The sequence below is a fragment of the Monodon monoceros genome, unplaced genomic scaffold (genome assembly GCF_005190385.1).
Source record: "Monodon monoceros isolate NGI ecotype Baffin Bay Population unplaced genomic scaffold, NGI_Narwhal_1 Super_Scaffold_7, whole genome shotgun sequence".
In the NCBI taxonomy this organism is placed as follows: domain Eukaryota; kingdom Metazoa; phylum Chordata; class Mammalia; order Artiodactyla; family Monodontidae; genus Monodon; species Monodon monoceros.
The window spans coordinates 11,460,375-11,478,607 of NW_021703784.1; the positions used below are offsets into that span (position 1 = coordinate 11,460,375).

The following is an 18,233-nucleotide window of genomic DNA, read 5'->3' on the forward strand; positions in this document are numbered from 1 at the left end:
CAAGCAGCCGCATAGCACAGGGAGATCAGCTCGGTGCTTTGTGACCGCCTAGAGGGGTGAGATAGGGAGGGTGGGAGGGAGGGAGACACAAGAGGGAGGAGATATGGGGACATATGTATATGTATAACTGATTCACTTTGTTATAAAGCAGAAACTAACACACCATTGTAAAGCAATTATACCCCAATAAAGATGTTAAAAAAAAAAAAAAGAGTGAGTCCCATGTGTAAGTGGCTTGATAAGCCTCCAACAGAGAGTTAGTTTTCTTCTTTTTCACCCTTAATGTGCCTGGCATCTCTAGACATCACTTTTGAGGGCTGGAATGGATGGTTAGTCCTAGAACAGCCCTGGTGGGCTGACTGTAAGTGCACGTCCAGGCTGCCCTGCACCTGTACTGATTTCTGGCACACAGAAAGATCAAGGGTCTTTAGTGCCACCATTGCTGCAACTCTCTGGGTTGTCTAGGAAGTGAGACAATAGACTGTCCAAGCATCGCTCCCAAGGTTTACCATGGCTAATGGCATGTGCAATTCTCTGTCCCTAGAAATTAGCATGACTTATGGGGGAAGGGAACAAAAAAACAGGCTTGAGATGTAAGCCATCCTATGAGAGCAGGAAGTAGAAAAAAAACCACCCAGGGGTTGATTGATTTATCCTTATCTCCCAGGTAGCAAGTTAGCCAACAACGATGAGAAAAGCCACACTCTGAGGAAGGTCAGCCAGCGAGAGCGCTGGGTGATTATGGTGTATTGCTCTATGCTGAGATGTAGGAAGTGAAATCTCCTCCAAGGCAGTATAATCGTAAATGCCAAACACCTCCCTCGCTGAATGCCCTCCTCTCCTCTCACTCAGCCCCTGCTAACAAAGGACAGTGGTTGTGCTTCAGAGCAGAAGCCACAGGGTGCGGCGGGGGGGGGGGGCGACTGTCTCTGGATGTCGCAACCGTCCCCCTGCTGCATCCGATCTCGTCCCACGCACACTGCCTGTGTCCCTACGCTGCCCATCGGCGTTGCCCAGATTTTCCCTTCTTTTTCAGCATAAGTGGTCGTTTCTCCCCCTTTCTTTCTCATGCATGTCTCAGTTTCAGCCACACCTTATAGAGTCCTGTGCTTGTACCCCAGAGGGCTCGGAATGGGAGCAGCTGGGGACTCTCACCCAGCCCATGGCTTATTTCTTTCCTGCTGTCCCAGTCCTCAGACCCTGATGAGCCAATGTTGATGAGTCTCCCTGTTTGCTTCCCTTCTTCTCCCTGTGTACCAGCCAGGACCCCCTTTAACCATGTCTCTCCCAGGAGTGGGTAGGGGCAAGGTTAGGTGGGAGCAAGGTTGGGAGAGAGAAGTAGCATCGTAGGACAGGCCTTAGAATGAGAAGAACTTTCGGTGGGAATGGCAGTGTGGGAATGAGTATTGAGAGCCTACTGGGTGCCAGGCTTTGTACTAGCCGTCGCACATGTGGCTATCCTATTTCATCCTCACAACAACCTAAGAAGGTCCTTACCATCTCCCCCTTTTGCAGATGAGGAAACTGAGATTCAGGGCTTGCATTATTTGTGGGTGACAGGACCCGACCCTCCACTGATTCCTGCTGCCTTTGTTCAGTGCTGAGTTGAGACAGCCAAGTCCAAACTACAGCCAAGAGCCCTGCCTTCTAGACATGACACGATTACCCCATTTTACAGATGGAGAAAGTAAAGCTCAGAGAGGCCACTCAGCTGGCAGTGGTGGCCCAAGGCTTGTGCAGACCTGACCCCAGAATCAGAGCTCTTCGTCACCATCAGCTATTTGGCGTTGGCACTCTTTTCCCTGGTGTACCCTAAACTACTCAGTTTTATCTGGGGGAGAAAGATGAAAACTGATAAGTATTAGTTATATATGGATGTTAGCTGGCTTTCTTTGGCCCCTATTAGCATACACAATCCTAAATTGTTTACTTTGTCACTTGAGAACATTTCAAAGGGGGAAAATGCATATTCAGAGCCCAGCTCCTAATCCCAGCATATGGAGAAAGGCAACCTGTTCGTTAAGATCTGTTTGCAAGGCCCCGCCCTGTGTGTCTGGAAGCTGGCAAATCAGGCTCCTTCTTGCCTCCCACCCCCTCTTGCCTGTCCCCACTTCACCCCGGGTGGGGTCTCTGCCATCCATGGAGGCACCCTCCCCAGCAGGGCAGGTGTATTCAGAGACGCTCGGAAGCCATTTGGCAAAAGGAAAAGGGACCCATTGTTTGCTTGCAGTTGGAATCACATAACCTTTTCTTTCTGAAACATTTACATTCACGTCCACATCTCCCTGTCGCTACAGAAAATTGAGGAATCCATGCCCTACGCTCGGACGATGGAAGAGAGCCACGCAAAATTAGCAGAGCTGCTGGGCCTGAAAGCAAGCGGCTGGTGTCCCTTTCCTTCTAAAAAAAAGAGTCTGACTGTGAAGGGAAAAGAATTTTAATCAAAATGGAAAATAGGAATACAGCATGAAGCTTTCTTTCCCAACTTCAGATATTGTACACATCATCCCCACAAGACAAGGAAGTAGGGGAGAGCTAGCAAACATTTTTCTAGCTGGAAATGTTAGCATCTATCCACAAGGACAAGTGTAGTGCTCAACAGCACAAGAGAAATTTAAAAGGGAAAAACTCCAAACTTCTGCGGCCGAATTCTTACCTCTGATTTGATTTACAGAGCTGTCTCTAGGGAGACTAACCAAATACCAAGCAAATTGGCATTTTAACCACTGTAATAGCCCATTTTTCTAATTACGACACTGATACGCTGCACAGACCTAGGAAGGGCAGAGCCAGAAAAAGTGGAATTAGTTCCTTGGTGCTGCCTTTTGTTGGACACGCTGCATCAATTAAAACTACAACACGTTTTTAAAAAAAGAAAGACCTCCCTACACTGGCATCAGCTCTGGTTTGTAATCTCTGTGATGACCTCCATGCTTGGGGATTAAGGACAGCATGGGGTTGCAGCAATCAACCCCTCGCGGTCCTGGTTATTATTGCTTGAATAAATACATGGTTGCCCTGAGGTCTCCATTAACATCATGAAACTTGGGGCCTCCACAAATTGAGTAATTGCTACTGGCTTTTTGTTCTCCCTCTTTTGTCAATGCCCCAGCCTGAAATCCAGGTAGACAGGGACAGGAGTCATTTGCATATGCTAAACGAACCACAGAGATCCGTGTTCTCTCCCATTCCAAGCAGGAGTGGGGGATTCTGTTAAAGGGGTAAAGCTTTCAGGGGAACTTTCCACCCAGGTTTCACTAAAGAAGTCACCGAGCCCACTCCAGCTGCCTGGACAGGCAGTGCCCATGGATACACCAATCAGTTTGGACCTTTGGACGTTTCTCTGAGAATGAAGCCACAGCTCTTGGGTAAACAGGATGGGGGGATGTGAGGATTGTTAATCAAAAGCTGTAGTGAATTACGGGTTTGTACTTTGTGTTTACACTGTCTCCAGGGCATGGCCCCGTGGCTACCATTGTTGCAAGCCAGGTTCATGAGAAACAATTTACTTCTGTTCCCAGTTATGTCTGAGCTTGGATGTGTGTGTGTGTGTGTGTGTGTGTGTGTTTGTGTCAACTAAGAAGTTAAATGTACTTTAAGATAAACAGCAGATAGACATGTCAAAGAGAAAGCTTAGGTTAGCTCTTGTACAAACGAAATTTAGCCTAGTAAAGAATTTTACAAGATATTTGCATGGATCTTTACAAAGATCCATGCATCTTTTCGGTACAAAGAGCAAACAGCAGTAGATCTGGGAAAGTCTTCCCCAGGCTGAAGCACCTCCAGCTTCTCCATCTCCCTGTGAAGGACGGAGAGGGTCTCACCTTGACTTTTCCATAGCTTCCTTTGGGGATGAGAATCTTGTAGCCATTCACCTCCACCGAGAGCTCCTTCACCCAGGAGACAGCTGAGCCCCCCCGGTGCTCGTTCTTTGCCTCCACGCTGAAGAACGGGAGGCTGGAAGTATGCAAACACTGTCGGGCCAACAGGTAGGCACAGGAGCCTTGGAAGTGGAAGAGGAAGCCATCAAACGTGTGATAGTGTGGCTCCCCAAATACCACGCACGTGCTGGTCTCCACCGGGCTGCAGTAGAAGAATTTGCCTTTGGGTTCGCACACCTCGTAGGGGCTGCAGGAGACCTCCTGGCAGTAGATCTCGTTGTTGAAATCCAGACAGCGGCACTTGATGGTGCAGTTCAGGTCATCCCAGAACACCTCCCCTCGCCGAAGGAACTGTCCTGGGGAATAAGGACAGTAGAACTAACATTTATTGAGCATTTATCTTCTGTGCTGGGCATCGGGCTAAAGGCTTTACTTGCCTTATACCGTTTAATCCTCAAAAGAACCTGATTAGATATGAAGTGTTGCCCTCACTTGTCAAGTGAGGAAACTGAGGCTTAAGAGAAGTTAGGTAATTCATCCAAATCACTCAGCAACTCAACTGCGAAGCCAGGATTCCAAGCCAAGTCTGTCTGAATCCAATCTAAGCTCTTGACATTATTGTCACCACCACTGGGGAGCACACTTTCATTCAAGCAAAGACACATTGTCTCACTCCATGGGATACACCAGGACACACGGCAGTCCTTGCCTTCCTTTCAGCGATAAGAGGAAGGGTATTCCGAAAGAAGGCCCTCCCCCACCCCCCGGGTAACTTGGCAACACTGTCGGTTCATTTGCTAATGTGATCATTCATTCACTCATCCACTCATTCAACAAACAGCTGCTGGGGGCTCAGTACTTGCCAGAAAAGAATCAGGAGTCAGACCCACAAATTTAAATCCCAGGCCTCCTGGGATGATTCTGGAACGGGCTGACCCCTGGCTTCCCACATTTCCGGGCTCATAAATCCTACAGACACTTTTAGGCAGAACTTACACCTACACCGGTTGTCTTCTCCCCTCACCCTAGGCCTGGTCTAAGTCCAGCACTCCTCTCTCTTTATCCCCTGGACAGAACTTCTTGACAGAATCTACGTCAGGAGGAGAGTGAGATGGGGAGGGGAATGGTCCTAAGGGATGTGCTAATGTTTAAAATACTTCTATTGCCTTGGTAGGCATTCAGTCTTTAAAACCATTTCTCTAAATGAATGATTTCCCCCACCAAAAACCTTGAAATCTACCAGTTCTTCATATCAACCTTCAGCTGACACGGGAGCATCTCTGGGCTGGGGGCTATGACCTAATCCTTGGTTGGGGGTCGGAGTCAAGAGAACTGGGCAATGGTCACAAATCTGCAATCAACTGCCAAGACTACTGGCTGAACTTCCGCCTGTCTTAATGTTCTAACCCACAGAATGTGGACAAGGTTATTTTCTCATCCCTGCCTCCTGGGGAACAGAGATGCTATAAAAAGTTGGCACAGGTCAATAAGGTAGAAGTATTTGTACATTGAGACTGTCTGAAAAGGAAAGTATCGAAGATACAACATTAAGAATTGTAAACAATATCATACACCAGGAGTAACTATAGTTTGAAACCGTAGTTTGAAAAGGTTTCTCAAATTTTTATAAAACTGAATACCTAATGCAGAGCACAAAGCTGCCAGGTGAGCCCAGGCAGAAGCCATGACAGTTGGACAGTCCTTTCAATATCTGTCCAACAGGAACAATTATGTCTCAACGGGCAGTTATGTTTCATATGGCCCCTGAATGGGATAATAGATGTATTCACAGTCCCAGTAGGTCAGATGCATCAGCCCTGAAAACAGGCCCCTCCAACCTCAATGCTTTTTGGCACTCACCCAGGCTGCATGTATTCTAACAGCCTCCACTCGGTATGATTTCCAGTCTCTGCTTTCTCAGGCTTCCAATAAATGAGGGGGAAATGTCTTTGAATAGAGGAGGTTTGGACCAAAAGGAGACTCTCTGAGATAATTTTGCTTGCAAAATGATGATATAATAAACCAGCTCCATGCAACACTTCCCCTGTTATCGCCCAGGCCAAATCCCCATCTCATTAGATTGATGTATGTCCAGTGGCACATTAAAATGCACAGCAGCCTGTATGAGGAGATTGAATTTGTCCTGTATATGAAACCCAAAGCCATAACTCAGGAGGGAAAGAATGAAGTCAAAGTGAGGACTTTGTACACTGCTGGCATCTGACCAACCCCACAGCTCTGCGAGCCAGTGTTTTCCATTATCACAGCATTTCATTCCCGGGACTCAAGGAGAGGCTGTCACCTGGCACTTAGGTAGCACGGCCACAGCCAGTCAGCTCCATGACACTTGGACAAAGGCGAGAGGCGTTGGGTAGGTCCCTAGCCCAGGCCATAAAAGCGAGAGAGATAACGGGGCATTGGTTTGGTATCTTCATAGACGTTAGATGAAGACGTGTTTACACTCTGTAAGGGAGGAGAGTGCAATCTCTGAAATCCTGGTGACCTTTGGAGCTAGATTCTTTTCTGTCCAGTTTAATACTGGCTTAGCTCTAAACATTTATTTGCTCTTCCGAACATGGAGGACTTTACAGAGTCCACAGAGGCAAAGATGCCCAGGCAGGCCATCTTCACAAATGACCTTTCCTCAGAGCAAAAGCAGAGGTTTGATAAGTGTGACCACAGCGCAGGAGGTGGGGGCAGAGGGTGTGGGCATTTCAGATCAGGTGAATATGGCCCTTCTCATTATTACACAAATCAAAGCCCTCGGGGGTGCCGAGACTCAGAGGTCACCTGGCCATGCTCTCAACGGAAGGAGGGCAAGAGACCTCCTGAAATTTTCATCCCAACCCATAACTTTCTTAGGAATCTGGAAACATTTTCCCCAGGGTCATCTTCTGTGCTTACACAGTAGCCTGCACTCATATCTCTCATAATAGGTCTTACATTGTATCATCACTGTTTCTGTGCTCTCTTCTCTACCATGGTAGGGTCATGGGGGTCCAGAGCAAGCACCATCTTCACCAACCTAAGAGATTGGCTAAGCACATTTGTAAAGATGCAGTGGCTGGAAGGCTAAATGGATGGATGGGTAGATGGGTAGATGGGTGGGTAGGTGAGTGGGTGAGTGGATGGGTAGATAAATGCACAGACAGATGGATAGATGATTGACTAATTCTAGTTGCTATAGCCTCCACTCCTAGAGGCAGAAATATGCCCAGAAATCCTGTTTTCTGAATACTTTTAGACATATAAGAAGCAGGAATCTATAAACCATGGTGTCCCTGTGAGAGTCCTGGGCTGTTTTGTACATCCGAAGGGGTTTGGACATTTCAGAGGAGGCTCCAAACTTTGGATGCCAATGTAAAGGAAACCCACGGAGGTTCACCTACAGCTTGTTCACACAGACCTAAAGCCGGCTTTGATTCTCCCTAAATTCCTGCGTTTTGCTGCTGCTTGGAGGATTTTAGGAGAAGCTACCCTAAAGACTATGACACGTTTTTTCCTTTCTTTCTAATCATACTAGGAAGCACTGATTTTCTCTCGTACAGACTTGGTGATGCTCCAAGCTCACCCACTCCCATGGATCTACAAAGTGCAGATGGTAGAGCAGGAGTAAAGATGAGAAGGAAAATTTAAAGGGGGACATGGCAACAACAACGACAACAAAAATAATGTTAAACAGGAGGGCTCTCTTCTGTCCCTCTGGCTGCGAAATCATTCAAGAGCCTCGTCCACTTTGCAGTAGTTCCCAATGGGGAGCTGTGTTCATACCCCAGGCAAAGGCTTCAGAAACTGCGGTATGGCCAGCGCAGGGTTTCAGCTCCTGGAGCGATGAACGTGCATGCAAAAATTACCTTGATCTCCATTACCCAGAGGAGAGACTTCAGAGGGTAAAGCATCAGCCACGAGTCCCCCCTACCATGGCTTAAAAGCCTGCCTGTCTATCTCAACGAAACAAACCCTGCTTTGCCTCAGAGAAGAGGAAATGCCTTTACCTCTGGAGGTGCAGCCATTGGCTGGGTCAATTTCCTTCCCATCAACTTTAAATGCCCAGCGACCTGGAACATTGACGTTTGTGGTCTCTTGGATATTCACAATATCAGGGGTTCTTGACCCCGGAAGGCTGAAGTAATTGGTGATGTTTCCACCATTAAATCCTGCCTAGAGCACAAAAGGAAGAGCAGACTTTTGAGCACACACATCATCCCCTAACCCCCGCCCCGACCTTGATTTACTTGCCCACCATCTTGTTTTCAGCACAACTGAAATCAAGAGACCCCTTTTCCTGGAGTCTCTGGGGCCACCATTTCAGGTGATAATGGCCCGCTAGTTCATGCCACACCCGGATCCAGGTATCAAAGATGGGCAAGACTAGTCCCTCAGTCCACCTGCAGGATCAGACACGCTTCTCCAGTTCAAAGCAGGATTCCTCCCAGATGCTAAGAGCATAAGAAGAGAGTGCAGTGCTTCAGAAACACATAGGAGTATGAGCCAGAGAACCACCTACCTGTGCCATCACTCCCCCAAGACCCGTCAGGGGATCACCGCCGCTCGCCGTCCCAGTGGTCCAGTTGATTTCGTAATAATTGAAGAGCGTGAATGTATAGGTGCCGTCAGACACCAGGACGGCCTGGAAGGTGTTCACCTGCAGGATGCGAATGGGTGGGTGGGCTCAGGACTCACATCCCCAGGAGCTCCTCTCCCCAGTAGCAGCTCCCTTTACCCTGCCCCCTCCCCACTCAAGCAGCTCAGAGCTGCTCTGACCCCAGCCTCTGTGCTCTGCCTTCTCTCCAAATATGTTCTCACCTCCAGGGGGAAAAGCAAGACATGTGGGCTGTGCATCCAGAAAAGAAATTGCCTGAGAATAACCTAGAGGCTGACTCAGCATCCCTCTTATATCTCTGACTGGCACCAGATAGGAAAGTCAGCGGCCCGACTCAGCATGTGATAATACGTGGGCACCTATAGATGGCAGCATGAGAATAAACTATAGGAACTAGTCAAGCCAGGGAGAGGGCTGTGAGCACCTGTTCCCAGAGCAGGTGGGGTAGGGCGTGGGGGTGGGGAGGGAGAGGGCAGAGCACGCAAATGCCAGTCGGTGTGACTCCAGTGGTGGCATGGGCCCTGCTCTCTCGCTTCCTGGAACACACCGCTAATCTTTGTGAGATGTCTCCCCCTCTTTTAAATGCAGGTTGGAAAGTGATCCGTTGCAGAGCACAGGCTCCGGACGCGCAGGCTCAGCGGTCATGGCTCACGGGCCCGCAGCATGTGGGATCTTCCCGGACCGGGGCACGCACCCGCGTCCCCTGCATCGGCAGGCGGACTCTCAACCACTGCGCCACCAGGGAAGCCCCTGGAAATTGATTTTTAAAAAGCACTTGGTGGGGAGAAATTGCTCCTCTAATGGAGCATTTATACATCACTTTATATCTGCAAAATTCTCCACCTCCATCTGTACCTCAACCAATGCTAAGACAGGCAATTTTTTGGCCCATTCCCATCATAGGAGCTAAGAAAACTGAGGGCTCAAGGGAAATGAATTGCTGGAAGTTCCACAATGACCCAGCAACAGAAAACAGAATTGGAGCCAGAGCTCCCAGTCTGATCTCTTCGTGCACTGTCATTACACACGGTCTTAATTTTCAACTTTTTAGGACAGAGATGTTATATACATTCAAATCAGTCTTGCAAACAGTTTCCAGAAACAAGCTGTAGCAAACTCTGTCCTTTACTATTTCCCTTTGCTAATCCCTACCCGCTGATGCATGTTTTCAGGAAATTCAAGTAAAAAACAAGAGTTAAAAGGAGAGGCTGCTTCGACCTTTTCCATTCAAACCTAGCATTTTCCCAGCTGCCCGATACCGTCCTGGTTAACATTCTGTCAGATGCAGAGGAAGACCCACATCCTTATCCTGTGTAATCAAACTGGGGTAGAGGATCTTGGAAGCCCCAAATCTCCCATCCTAGACAGTCCCAGGGAGGGAGAAAAGGTGCAAGTAAAGAAAAGCCCTTTTTGTACACGAGAACTTTCTCCTCAAGCTCCGTGCTTGCCACAGCTGATGGCGTTTATGATAGAGCCGCCCAGGTTTATGCCTCCATTCTCTGGCCCCGTTCAACAAAAGGGCAAAGTGGGACACAGAGAGGAGCGAGCAGTCACCTATATGGCCGCTGTGGGGTCAGATTCAAGAGAAAGGCATAAAGTCAACGTCACACAAGGACCAAAGCTAAACCCTCCTTCAGACCAGGATGCTCCTTCCGGATGTGAATTCCTTCTCCTGAAATAAAGTTGGAAATATCTTTGGTCCAAGCAGGTCTTGAAAGCAACCCATGTCTGATCCCAGAAGTCACCTTAAAACCAGCCAGCCATCCTAAGAACGCTCCAGAAGCTGGCTTGCCCTCATGCACCTTCTCCCTCACTCTCACAACCCCCCCCCCCACACACAGGTAACTCTTCAACATGGGTTGTAAGACTCCTCTGGATCTGTTCTTGTAAAACCATGTTTTTAATTCTTGAAAAGCCCTTTTATACTTCAGAGGACGTCTAACGCTACCTGGAGGGGGCAGCTGAGGAAAGAGTTTAGGATTCAGAGTTAGGAGACTGGGTTTGCACCCTGCTCTGCCGCATATGAGGTTCAAATCCCTTTTCTTGACACTTGGACAAGTTACTTAACTTCTCTGGGCCTGTCCCCTCACCTTTAAAGTGGACGGCGAGCTTCCTTGGGAACATTCTTGTGAGGGCTAAATGATTTGCAAAGATAGCCTATCACAGCCCTGGGTTCACAGTCAGCCTCAATAAATATTAGTTTTCCTTCCTTAAAGTAAACACATACTCTTGACTTTCTACTGGGCTTCTGCTTCTAAAAGATCTCTCATGCCCAGTGTTTAGTTGGCCTGTTGATACGCGTTCCTCTAAAGAAGGGGGGGCCTAGGATAATGGGAGATGGAAGAGGGGGCCGATTTCGAAGACAGGGCTGGATGGACACTCCTGCAGCTCTGGAGGATTTTTATCATCTTTTTCTCCAAGGAGCTCAAAGCACTTAGATGTTACCTCACTCATCCTCATTGAAAGAGTCCTCACCTAGTCCATAAATTTACGCCCAAGTACAAACCAGAAAGTATCTAAATTATCTTGCCATTTTTACTGCCAATGGAAGATTTTTTTGAAAAACTGGTGGTCAGCATTTGATGGGCATTTCTTCTCTTTATTTTTCTCCCTCTGATACTAAAATTTATCCATCGCTGGCATCCTGAATCCTAAAGCTGTAAGGTATGAGGCTCAAGGACGTAAAACATCACCCAAGGAGTCGTTAGCAATCCATAACATGACAGGGGGAAATTTTTGCTTCTTTAGAGGTTATTTCTAGCCAGTGCATCCACTGTTTAAACTTGTATCTTTCTGTTCTCCAGAACCTCTTAGTGATAAAGTGCATTGCGATGCTCTGGTCAGAAGGTGCAAAGAGGCAGGGTGCTCACAGCAGGGCAGCTACGAAGTGCAAGCCCAGCACTTTTCCAACTCTGCCTCTAACTCAGTAGTTTCTGTTTCACCCTGAAACAACTGACTCATCGCCAGGGAAATCGGAAAACAGATGGAATTGGAAATAATCCTAAGAAAGCGGAGGGAAGATTTCTGAGTGTCTTTGCTTACTGGAAATTATACATTGAAGACGCATCTCATGCTTCAAAAAAGCTCCATTGCCAAAGTCATCCACACAAACGGCAGGCTTTCCTGAAAATTACGTTCTGTCCCTTTTTCTGTAGAAAGCTGATTGTCTCTATAATAAGGCCAGTGATAATCTTTCTTATATGACTTTTATCTGATTTTGCCCATTTAGGATTTCTGAGCAGATGCTGAAACTTTATTCACGAAACACTTCAACTGCCCAATCCAACTAGCATCAAATACGAATAATTCTAGCCCTGGTCACAATTTTAAAAAAGGTCATAATAAAATGAGCCAGATCATTTGGCTCCAAACTGGCACCCTAGTTTCCTTTTCCTATCAGGTTTTGTGAAAAAAGAAGAAAAGGAAGTTAGCTGATGGAGAGAGGCATTTGGGCCTCTGGTAAGGAAAAGGGACCTTTGGGTTCCTGGTGGGTCCCTAATCGTATGGGGTCTCAGTGTCTCAATCACTCTCCTGCAAAATAGGAATGCTACCTACTGCAAGAAACTTGTGGAGGGCTTCTTTTTAGACATTTGTAATGGCTCATGATAGAGATGACACATCTTCTGAAATATTACAGCTGACTGGACTGGTTAGGTGTGATAGCTCCCTCTGTTTCCTGGAAAGTGGGTGGCAAGACTCCTCAGTGTAACTCAAGGAAACTGACATTCTTCAGCTCTAACAATTAGACTCCTTCACAGTAGTGAAGATGGACAAGAATTAGATGTCAGAATACGAAGTGGAAAAGGGAAAATTTGAATGATTACAGGTGTGGTGCTGCTTCCTCCATAAAACGTTACTTCCTCCCAGGTCACAATGAAAACCCAAGTGGCAGAGAAGGTTGCCATGTCTTTGAAGTACTTCCTGATGTCCTTGGTGGCTCTTTTCAAGATGACAGGGTCCATGGTCTCTCTGTAATAGATCTCGCCTCGAATCCCATTGTGCACATCTGCCCAAAATGGAGCAATGAAGGCCCTCCCATCCGCCAGGGGAAAAGATTCGGGCGTGAACTGGCTCACCAGCACGTTGAATGAAACAACTCCGTTGTTATTGACCTACAAAAATAAAAGAGGTTTTGCACAGTGGATCTGAGACCGTGACAATTTCAGAGTCATAAACCAAGACAGATGCTCGCCTAATCATATGAATGGAAACGACTTTTAAACTACTGAATCAGGACCCCCAAACGGCAGCTTCCATTGCTCAGCTAGGAGGTTCATTTGCTTCCAGACAAACTCATTGGTTTCCTTTCACTTTCAATTTGTAGCCAGCTGCATTTCTTATTAATAATCAGCCTCATTTTCATGTTCTCTAACCTGTCTTTATTTATACTTATCAAATGCTACTGGATTGTGTGTGTGTGTGTGTGTGTGTGTGTGTGTGTGTGTGTTGGGCTAGCCAGTGGCTTATGTGGGCAATAAAGAAGATCCAGAGTTACAGATGCAAAATAGACAGGAAAAAACCCAAAAAACATGGAAGCAGAAAGTTAAATTAAAAAACGGAGGAACTCTATATTAGACCTTGATTCCTATTACATGACAAAAGAGGAGTTTCAATGAAAGGTAAATCAAATACTCCATCACCAAACTCAGATCTCAAGATGAACCATATCCCACCCTGGATGAGACATTTAAAGGATTTCTATTGATGTCAGAACCACTCGGTACTCAGAAAAAGATAAGGTTACAATCTACAGATGAGCCCAATTCCATTACAGCTCTTGTAGTTTGTTAGCTTCTTTGTATAGTCTCTGCACAAAATGGAGACATGAAAACTTTACACTGTATATGTAAATGACTATCTTACGGTGACTTCTTCATGATTTGTAAATGGCTTAGTAAACTTATTAAATTACTAAACCTTACTGCAAATAACAAGCCGATATATATACTCATAAACAGGATCTGTAAACAATATGCCTCTGCCTGTGTCTGCAGCTCAGTATGTTGGTACATGAAGCTGATTTAACCCAAAGGCTTGTATGGTTTCAACAGCAGGAGTGTCTGTGACGGGAATACTTGCAATTCCTCAACAGAGAAACATTCTATTGTTAGGTTCATATTTAATTAGTAATATTATGGACATTAACAGTGACTCAGATCCCAGAGATAAGTTATCAGTACCTGGGCCAAGGGTATGTATGTCAACCTATTTTGGAAGCAAGGGTGTGCAGTTTGGAAAGGAAGCTGGAGATCCAGCTACAAGGACATTGAGAGTCTGCTGTCTGCAAGTATCAGTGAACAACCCAGAAGCCTCAACAAGACTGCATGGCTTAAAGTGCTGGAAACCCAAGGAAAAATTTGCCCTCGAATAAGCCTCCCCCAAATTAAGGACCCTCCTTCTGCAAAGGCAAGAATTATTCAGACTCCATGTCACTTAGTACAATGGAGGAGAAAGGGGAGCTTAACTAAATACACGTGTTCTAGAGGTCTAGGAGACCAAGGCTTCCAGAATGGAAGTCCTGTGCAGCCCTCTCACCTCCAAAATCAGGTCAACACATTCAGAAACTTACAATCAGCTGTTATAGACTAAGGAGGCTCTACAGTGAGTAGAGCATAAAAGGCATTTCAGGATGCCGGAGCAATGTGTCTTCTAGGGAACAGTGGTGTGATTGAAACACACAGACTAGCAGAGGAAGTTAGTGATGACCCAGATTTGTTTTGATTATATTCTATAGTTAAGAGCAGTGGTTCTCAAACTTTTGTGGGCAACAGAATTCCCTGGAGGGCTTGTTCAAACAGATAGCTGGGCCCCCTCCCAGATTCAGTAGGTCTGGGGTGGGTCCTGAGAAGTGACATTTCTAGCAAGTGCCTAGGTGATGCTGATGCTGCAAGTTCAAGGACCACAGGTTACATAATGGAAGAGGGAACTCTTTTCTAGTGGGAGTCAGCCTTGAGCTATCAATCAAAAGTTGGGGAAGATAGAGGTCCCAGATGCAGAGGAGGCCAGAGATGGAGGTGCCTGGAGTTTTATTGCTTCTTCCAGGGCAGAGCGCAGAATAGAATAGGATGTAATATAATCTACATTTGCTTCACTCAATTCTTTTAAGGCCGAAAATCAAGACAGGTTCAGTTGCTCTGAATCTTCTTGTCAATGTGCTATAGTCTCACTGTAGCAATTCCAATGATCAAAAAATTAAAAATAACCTGAGAGCACAGGTGCCCAGGAGAGCTCTGGCAGCAAGTGATACCATTGCTTCATGCAGCTTTGACAATGAGACCCTATGGCGTATCTCAGGCCCAGTGAGGTTGGCCAATTCTGCAAACAACCTTTATATAACAGTTGAGTACCCCTCTACTCTGCTTTGACTCTGCTCCATATTGGTAGGAAGCCTCAGAAGAGCAGATGCCTAAAGTCTTCACAGCCCCAGAAGGGAAAGAAAATTGCTGTTGCTCCTATTATGGTTCATTGTATCTTTTTATCTTGTCTAGTGGCAGAAATAATGTTCCTGGCATTGGGGTCTCTGCTTCGCTTGGGTGTTTCATCACCCACAAAAGCAATCCATTGCTCTGTATACTCCTCCGCTGTGAACATTAGCCATGAAATATACCTTTGACTTTCTTAATCATAAAACCTATCAGCTCATGAAATCTCAGAACTCGTCATCTGGGCTGCCAACAAATCCTCCATTCCCAGAGCCCTGGAAGAAGGTATTTAAAATACTTTTCCTTAATGACCAGCAAGGTGGGAGAGCCCTAGAGCAACAGCTGGGCTGCTTGTCACTTACATAGATGGTGCGGTAAGGAACGCCAAAGAAGTAGATGGGGATGGCCAGCTTAATCTCAGATGAGCTTCCGTCGTCTACTTTAGGGGTTTTGGTGTCATTCTGCCAAAATGGATACATGAGCTCCCTGGGCTGAACTGTCAAGAGACAGGGCGGTTAGGTGGATGGCCGATTCCCCTTCGGTTCGGCAAGCTGCTTTCCTCCCACCCACTAAAGCCAGCTTCTTTCAGTAAGTCTTACAAACGACGTGTAAGTCAGACAGCCTTTTCAGTTATCCTCAGCCTCGGCTGGACACGGTGCGTTACCTTCTGCCTCTGGAAAGGGGAGCGTGGAAGTGATGGCATTTCTCCCTAAGAGAAATCACTTCCCGCTTCATTTCTATGTTTCCATACATTTAGGAGACAGCAGTGGTTAACACTGGCTGGAAGGTTGTGAAATCAGCCCTGCCTGGGGCTCTCAGAGCACTGAGAGGTGCCTCTAGGTCTGGTGTGGCTTAGCCCGCTGAATCCTTGATCAGAAGGCAACGTACAGAGAACGTGGCCAGTGGCTATGAGACTCCCTTCTAGCTCAAGAATTCTACTATCAAGTCTTTTCCTGAAAGGAGTCCCCTTCCTCCAGATGCACAATAGGAGAAGATACCAGATCACAGAGGAAATAAACAATAGTTGGATCTGGGACAAGAGTGGGAAGAGAGGGTTTGTAGTAACTGGCCTGTGAATGACCTTGATTGAGCTCCCGCCCCATGAGAAGTCTCTCTGCCCAGCTCCTGTTTACAAAGACAGACTTGGGATCCTCTGGGGCAAAGGAGGTTGGGCCTTTGAGCAGTCTTTGGGAGGAGGCTTGGGGCGCTTACTCATCATCCTGGTCAAAGGTGAGTGTCATCACACAGACACACACAGCTCCCCTCCTGTAACTGTGTCACCACCTCTCTTGGCAAGCTGGCTTGTTTCTCAGAAGATTCTCATCCAAACTCTTGCAAGGGGTGGCCCAGCTCAGAGAGAGAAATTAGACAATTTCCCCAGGGTCTACATTACTGATGATCAGGTCCAATGGCATTTATGAAATAATCTATATCTGGGGTGTAATGTTTCTTTGCCTCTGTCCTTTCTTTTCTTGGATGAAAACTGAGCAATAGGACATCATCTGTTCTTCCGTCTTCTTAACTCATGCGTGGCAAATGCATTTGGGGCTTCTGCTGACAGTTCGTGAGGCACCTGCTTGCAGGTGTTGATGCCCCATCCCCAGGTCGGGGGCCCCTCCTTGGGAAAATCCCTGCTCTGTGCTGATGGAGCCGATAGGCTGGCGAGAAACCACCGAGGGCTGCCCTGCTCTTTTGGGAGCCTTTAAGTGAGCAGAGAGCAGCTCATGTAAGAGAGTGGCCGAGTGACCAGAGAGCAGCTCAGTAGTGCCTGGCCGAGTGCCAGCTTCTCTCCTCGTGGAGCAGGGAATGAGGGGAGGTCTGCCTGGGGGAAGAGCTACTCTGTTTCCAAGGGCTAACTAACATCAAGAGGGAAATGGGGAAGACGAGCCTGGTCATTAGTGTATAAGCATCGTTCCCCAACCTTCAGAAGTCTCTGTGAAGCCAACCAAAGGAAATCTTTGGGAGGTACTGTAGTTAGTTTTATCACAGGGGCACTCAGCCCACGTGCTTTATTTAATGTCACCATCAGTAGACAAAAAAGGTTTCTCTAACAGTCATAATTACATAGAAGTAACAAATTCCAAATTCCCAAAAGGAAGCAATTTTTTAAAAAATCTCTTTATAATCCCTATCATAGAATTATACACAGGTACTTATTAAATCTGAAGGGTAATGAACATTCTCAAATTAATAATAATAAATCAAATCGTGTCATGGATTTATCCTTCATGGGGAACTTTTTAGAAGTGATGTCCAAGTGTGAACAAGGTCTCAAATTCACGCTGAATTGTAATCATTTGAATAGAAAGATTAATTGGTATTCGGGGCAGTGTTGGCCAATCTGCCTAGGACAGGAGAAATCCATGCCCCTCCTGAGGAGACAGAAAACTATGGTCAGAGAGATTGTCCCTAACTTCTCTCTCTGCTCCAAAGGTGACACAAATTTGCAAGATTCATCCCTTCAGGAATGATCCTAACTAGCTCATGATTTTGAACAGGAAAGGATGGACAATCAACATTTTTCAATTTTAAGAAGGATACAAATAATCAAGATATCTAATATTGTAAGTACTTATCAAATAGTTGTTGAATAAAAAAAATATGACTAATAAAAGGGAGTAGGTTTAAACTACAGTAATTCCTACCTTAGAAGTCATTACTATTATAAAAATATAGCTTGTTAACAGCATAGCCTATCAATAGAATCAGAGTTAATAGAAGATAGAATCTCCTCACCCATGCTGATTTTAGGCCAGGAATTTTACAATAAACTTTATGTTCCCAGAACGTTGTTTTTTATTTTTTTCTCCAAATAACACATACTTTCTTAGAGCAGGAGTACGAGGTTAGAGGCAGTTGGAGTCATTATTGTGGGGTTTCACACTATAGCCTGCCTGCTACAACTGCTTAAGTTTATCCAATCCTAGAAAAATGTTAGGGCTCCACATGCCTTATAGATCTGTTCACTCAGACTTGTAATCATGTGTCCGCTGAACTAAACAAACAAAACAAAGAAGGTGCTCTAGAGTTTTAGCCATAAAAGTTTCAAATCGATATAGATTTTCCCACCTTTCTTGCCTAAAATTCAAAAACTGTAGAAATGCATGTGATCTCCTACCTACCCAGGGCAATGCTACATAGAGAAAAAGGAGGAATCACGGAGGGGAAAAATTTTCTTATTTCACTTGCAGTTTTAGATTTTTGGCCATTGTAAATGGCCACTGATACTCAAGTCACTGGCATTAATGCCACTGGAACTCCCTCATTTTGGCTTAAACAAGTGTATTTTTTAAAGTCTGTGCCACCAGTTAAATGCCTTCATTGGAA

The 18,233-nt window shown here is 46.1% G+C and overlaps 1 protein-coding gene across 7 annotated transcripts in view; it reads right to left on the reverse strand.

Moving 5' to 3' along the window:
• TECTA (tectorin alpha) overlaps positions 1 to 18,233 on the reverse strand; it is an 82,078-nt gene that overhangs the window by 52,725 nt on the left and 11,120 nt on the right. For 6 of the 7 annotated variants that reach the window (XR_003791421.1, XM_029207745.1, XM_029207750.1 and 3 more), the window contains 5 exons: positions 15,269 to 15,402; positions 12,309 to 12,596; positions 8,389 to 8,526; positions 7,877 to 8,042; positions 3,825 to 4,237 (listed from right to left, as the gene is read on the reverse strand). Coding sequence is in view for 6 of the 7 variants with exons in the window: in XM_029207745.1 (XP_029063578.1) it covers positions 3,825 to 4,237; positions 7,877 to 8,042; positions 8,389 to 8,526; positions 12,309 to 12,596; positions 15,269 to 15,402 (1,139 nt within the window). In the remaining variant the exon portion in view is untranslated. Of the gene's footprint in view, positions 1 to 3,824; positions 4,238 to 7,876; positions 8,043 to 8,388; positions 8,527 to 12,308; positions 12,597 to 15,268; positions 15,403 to 18,233 lie in introns of those variants that run through there. The other variant, XM_029207749.1, reaches the window with a different exon arrangement.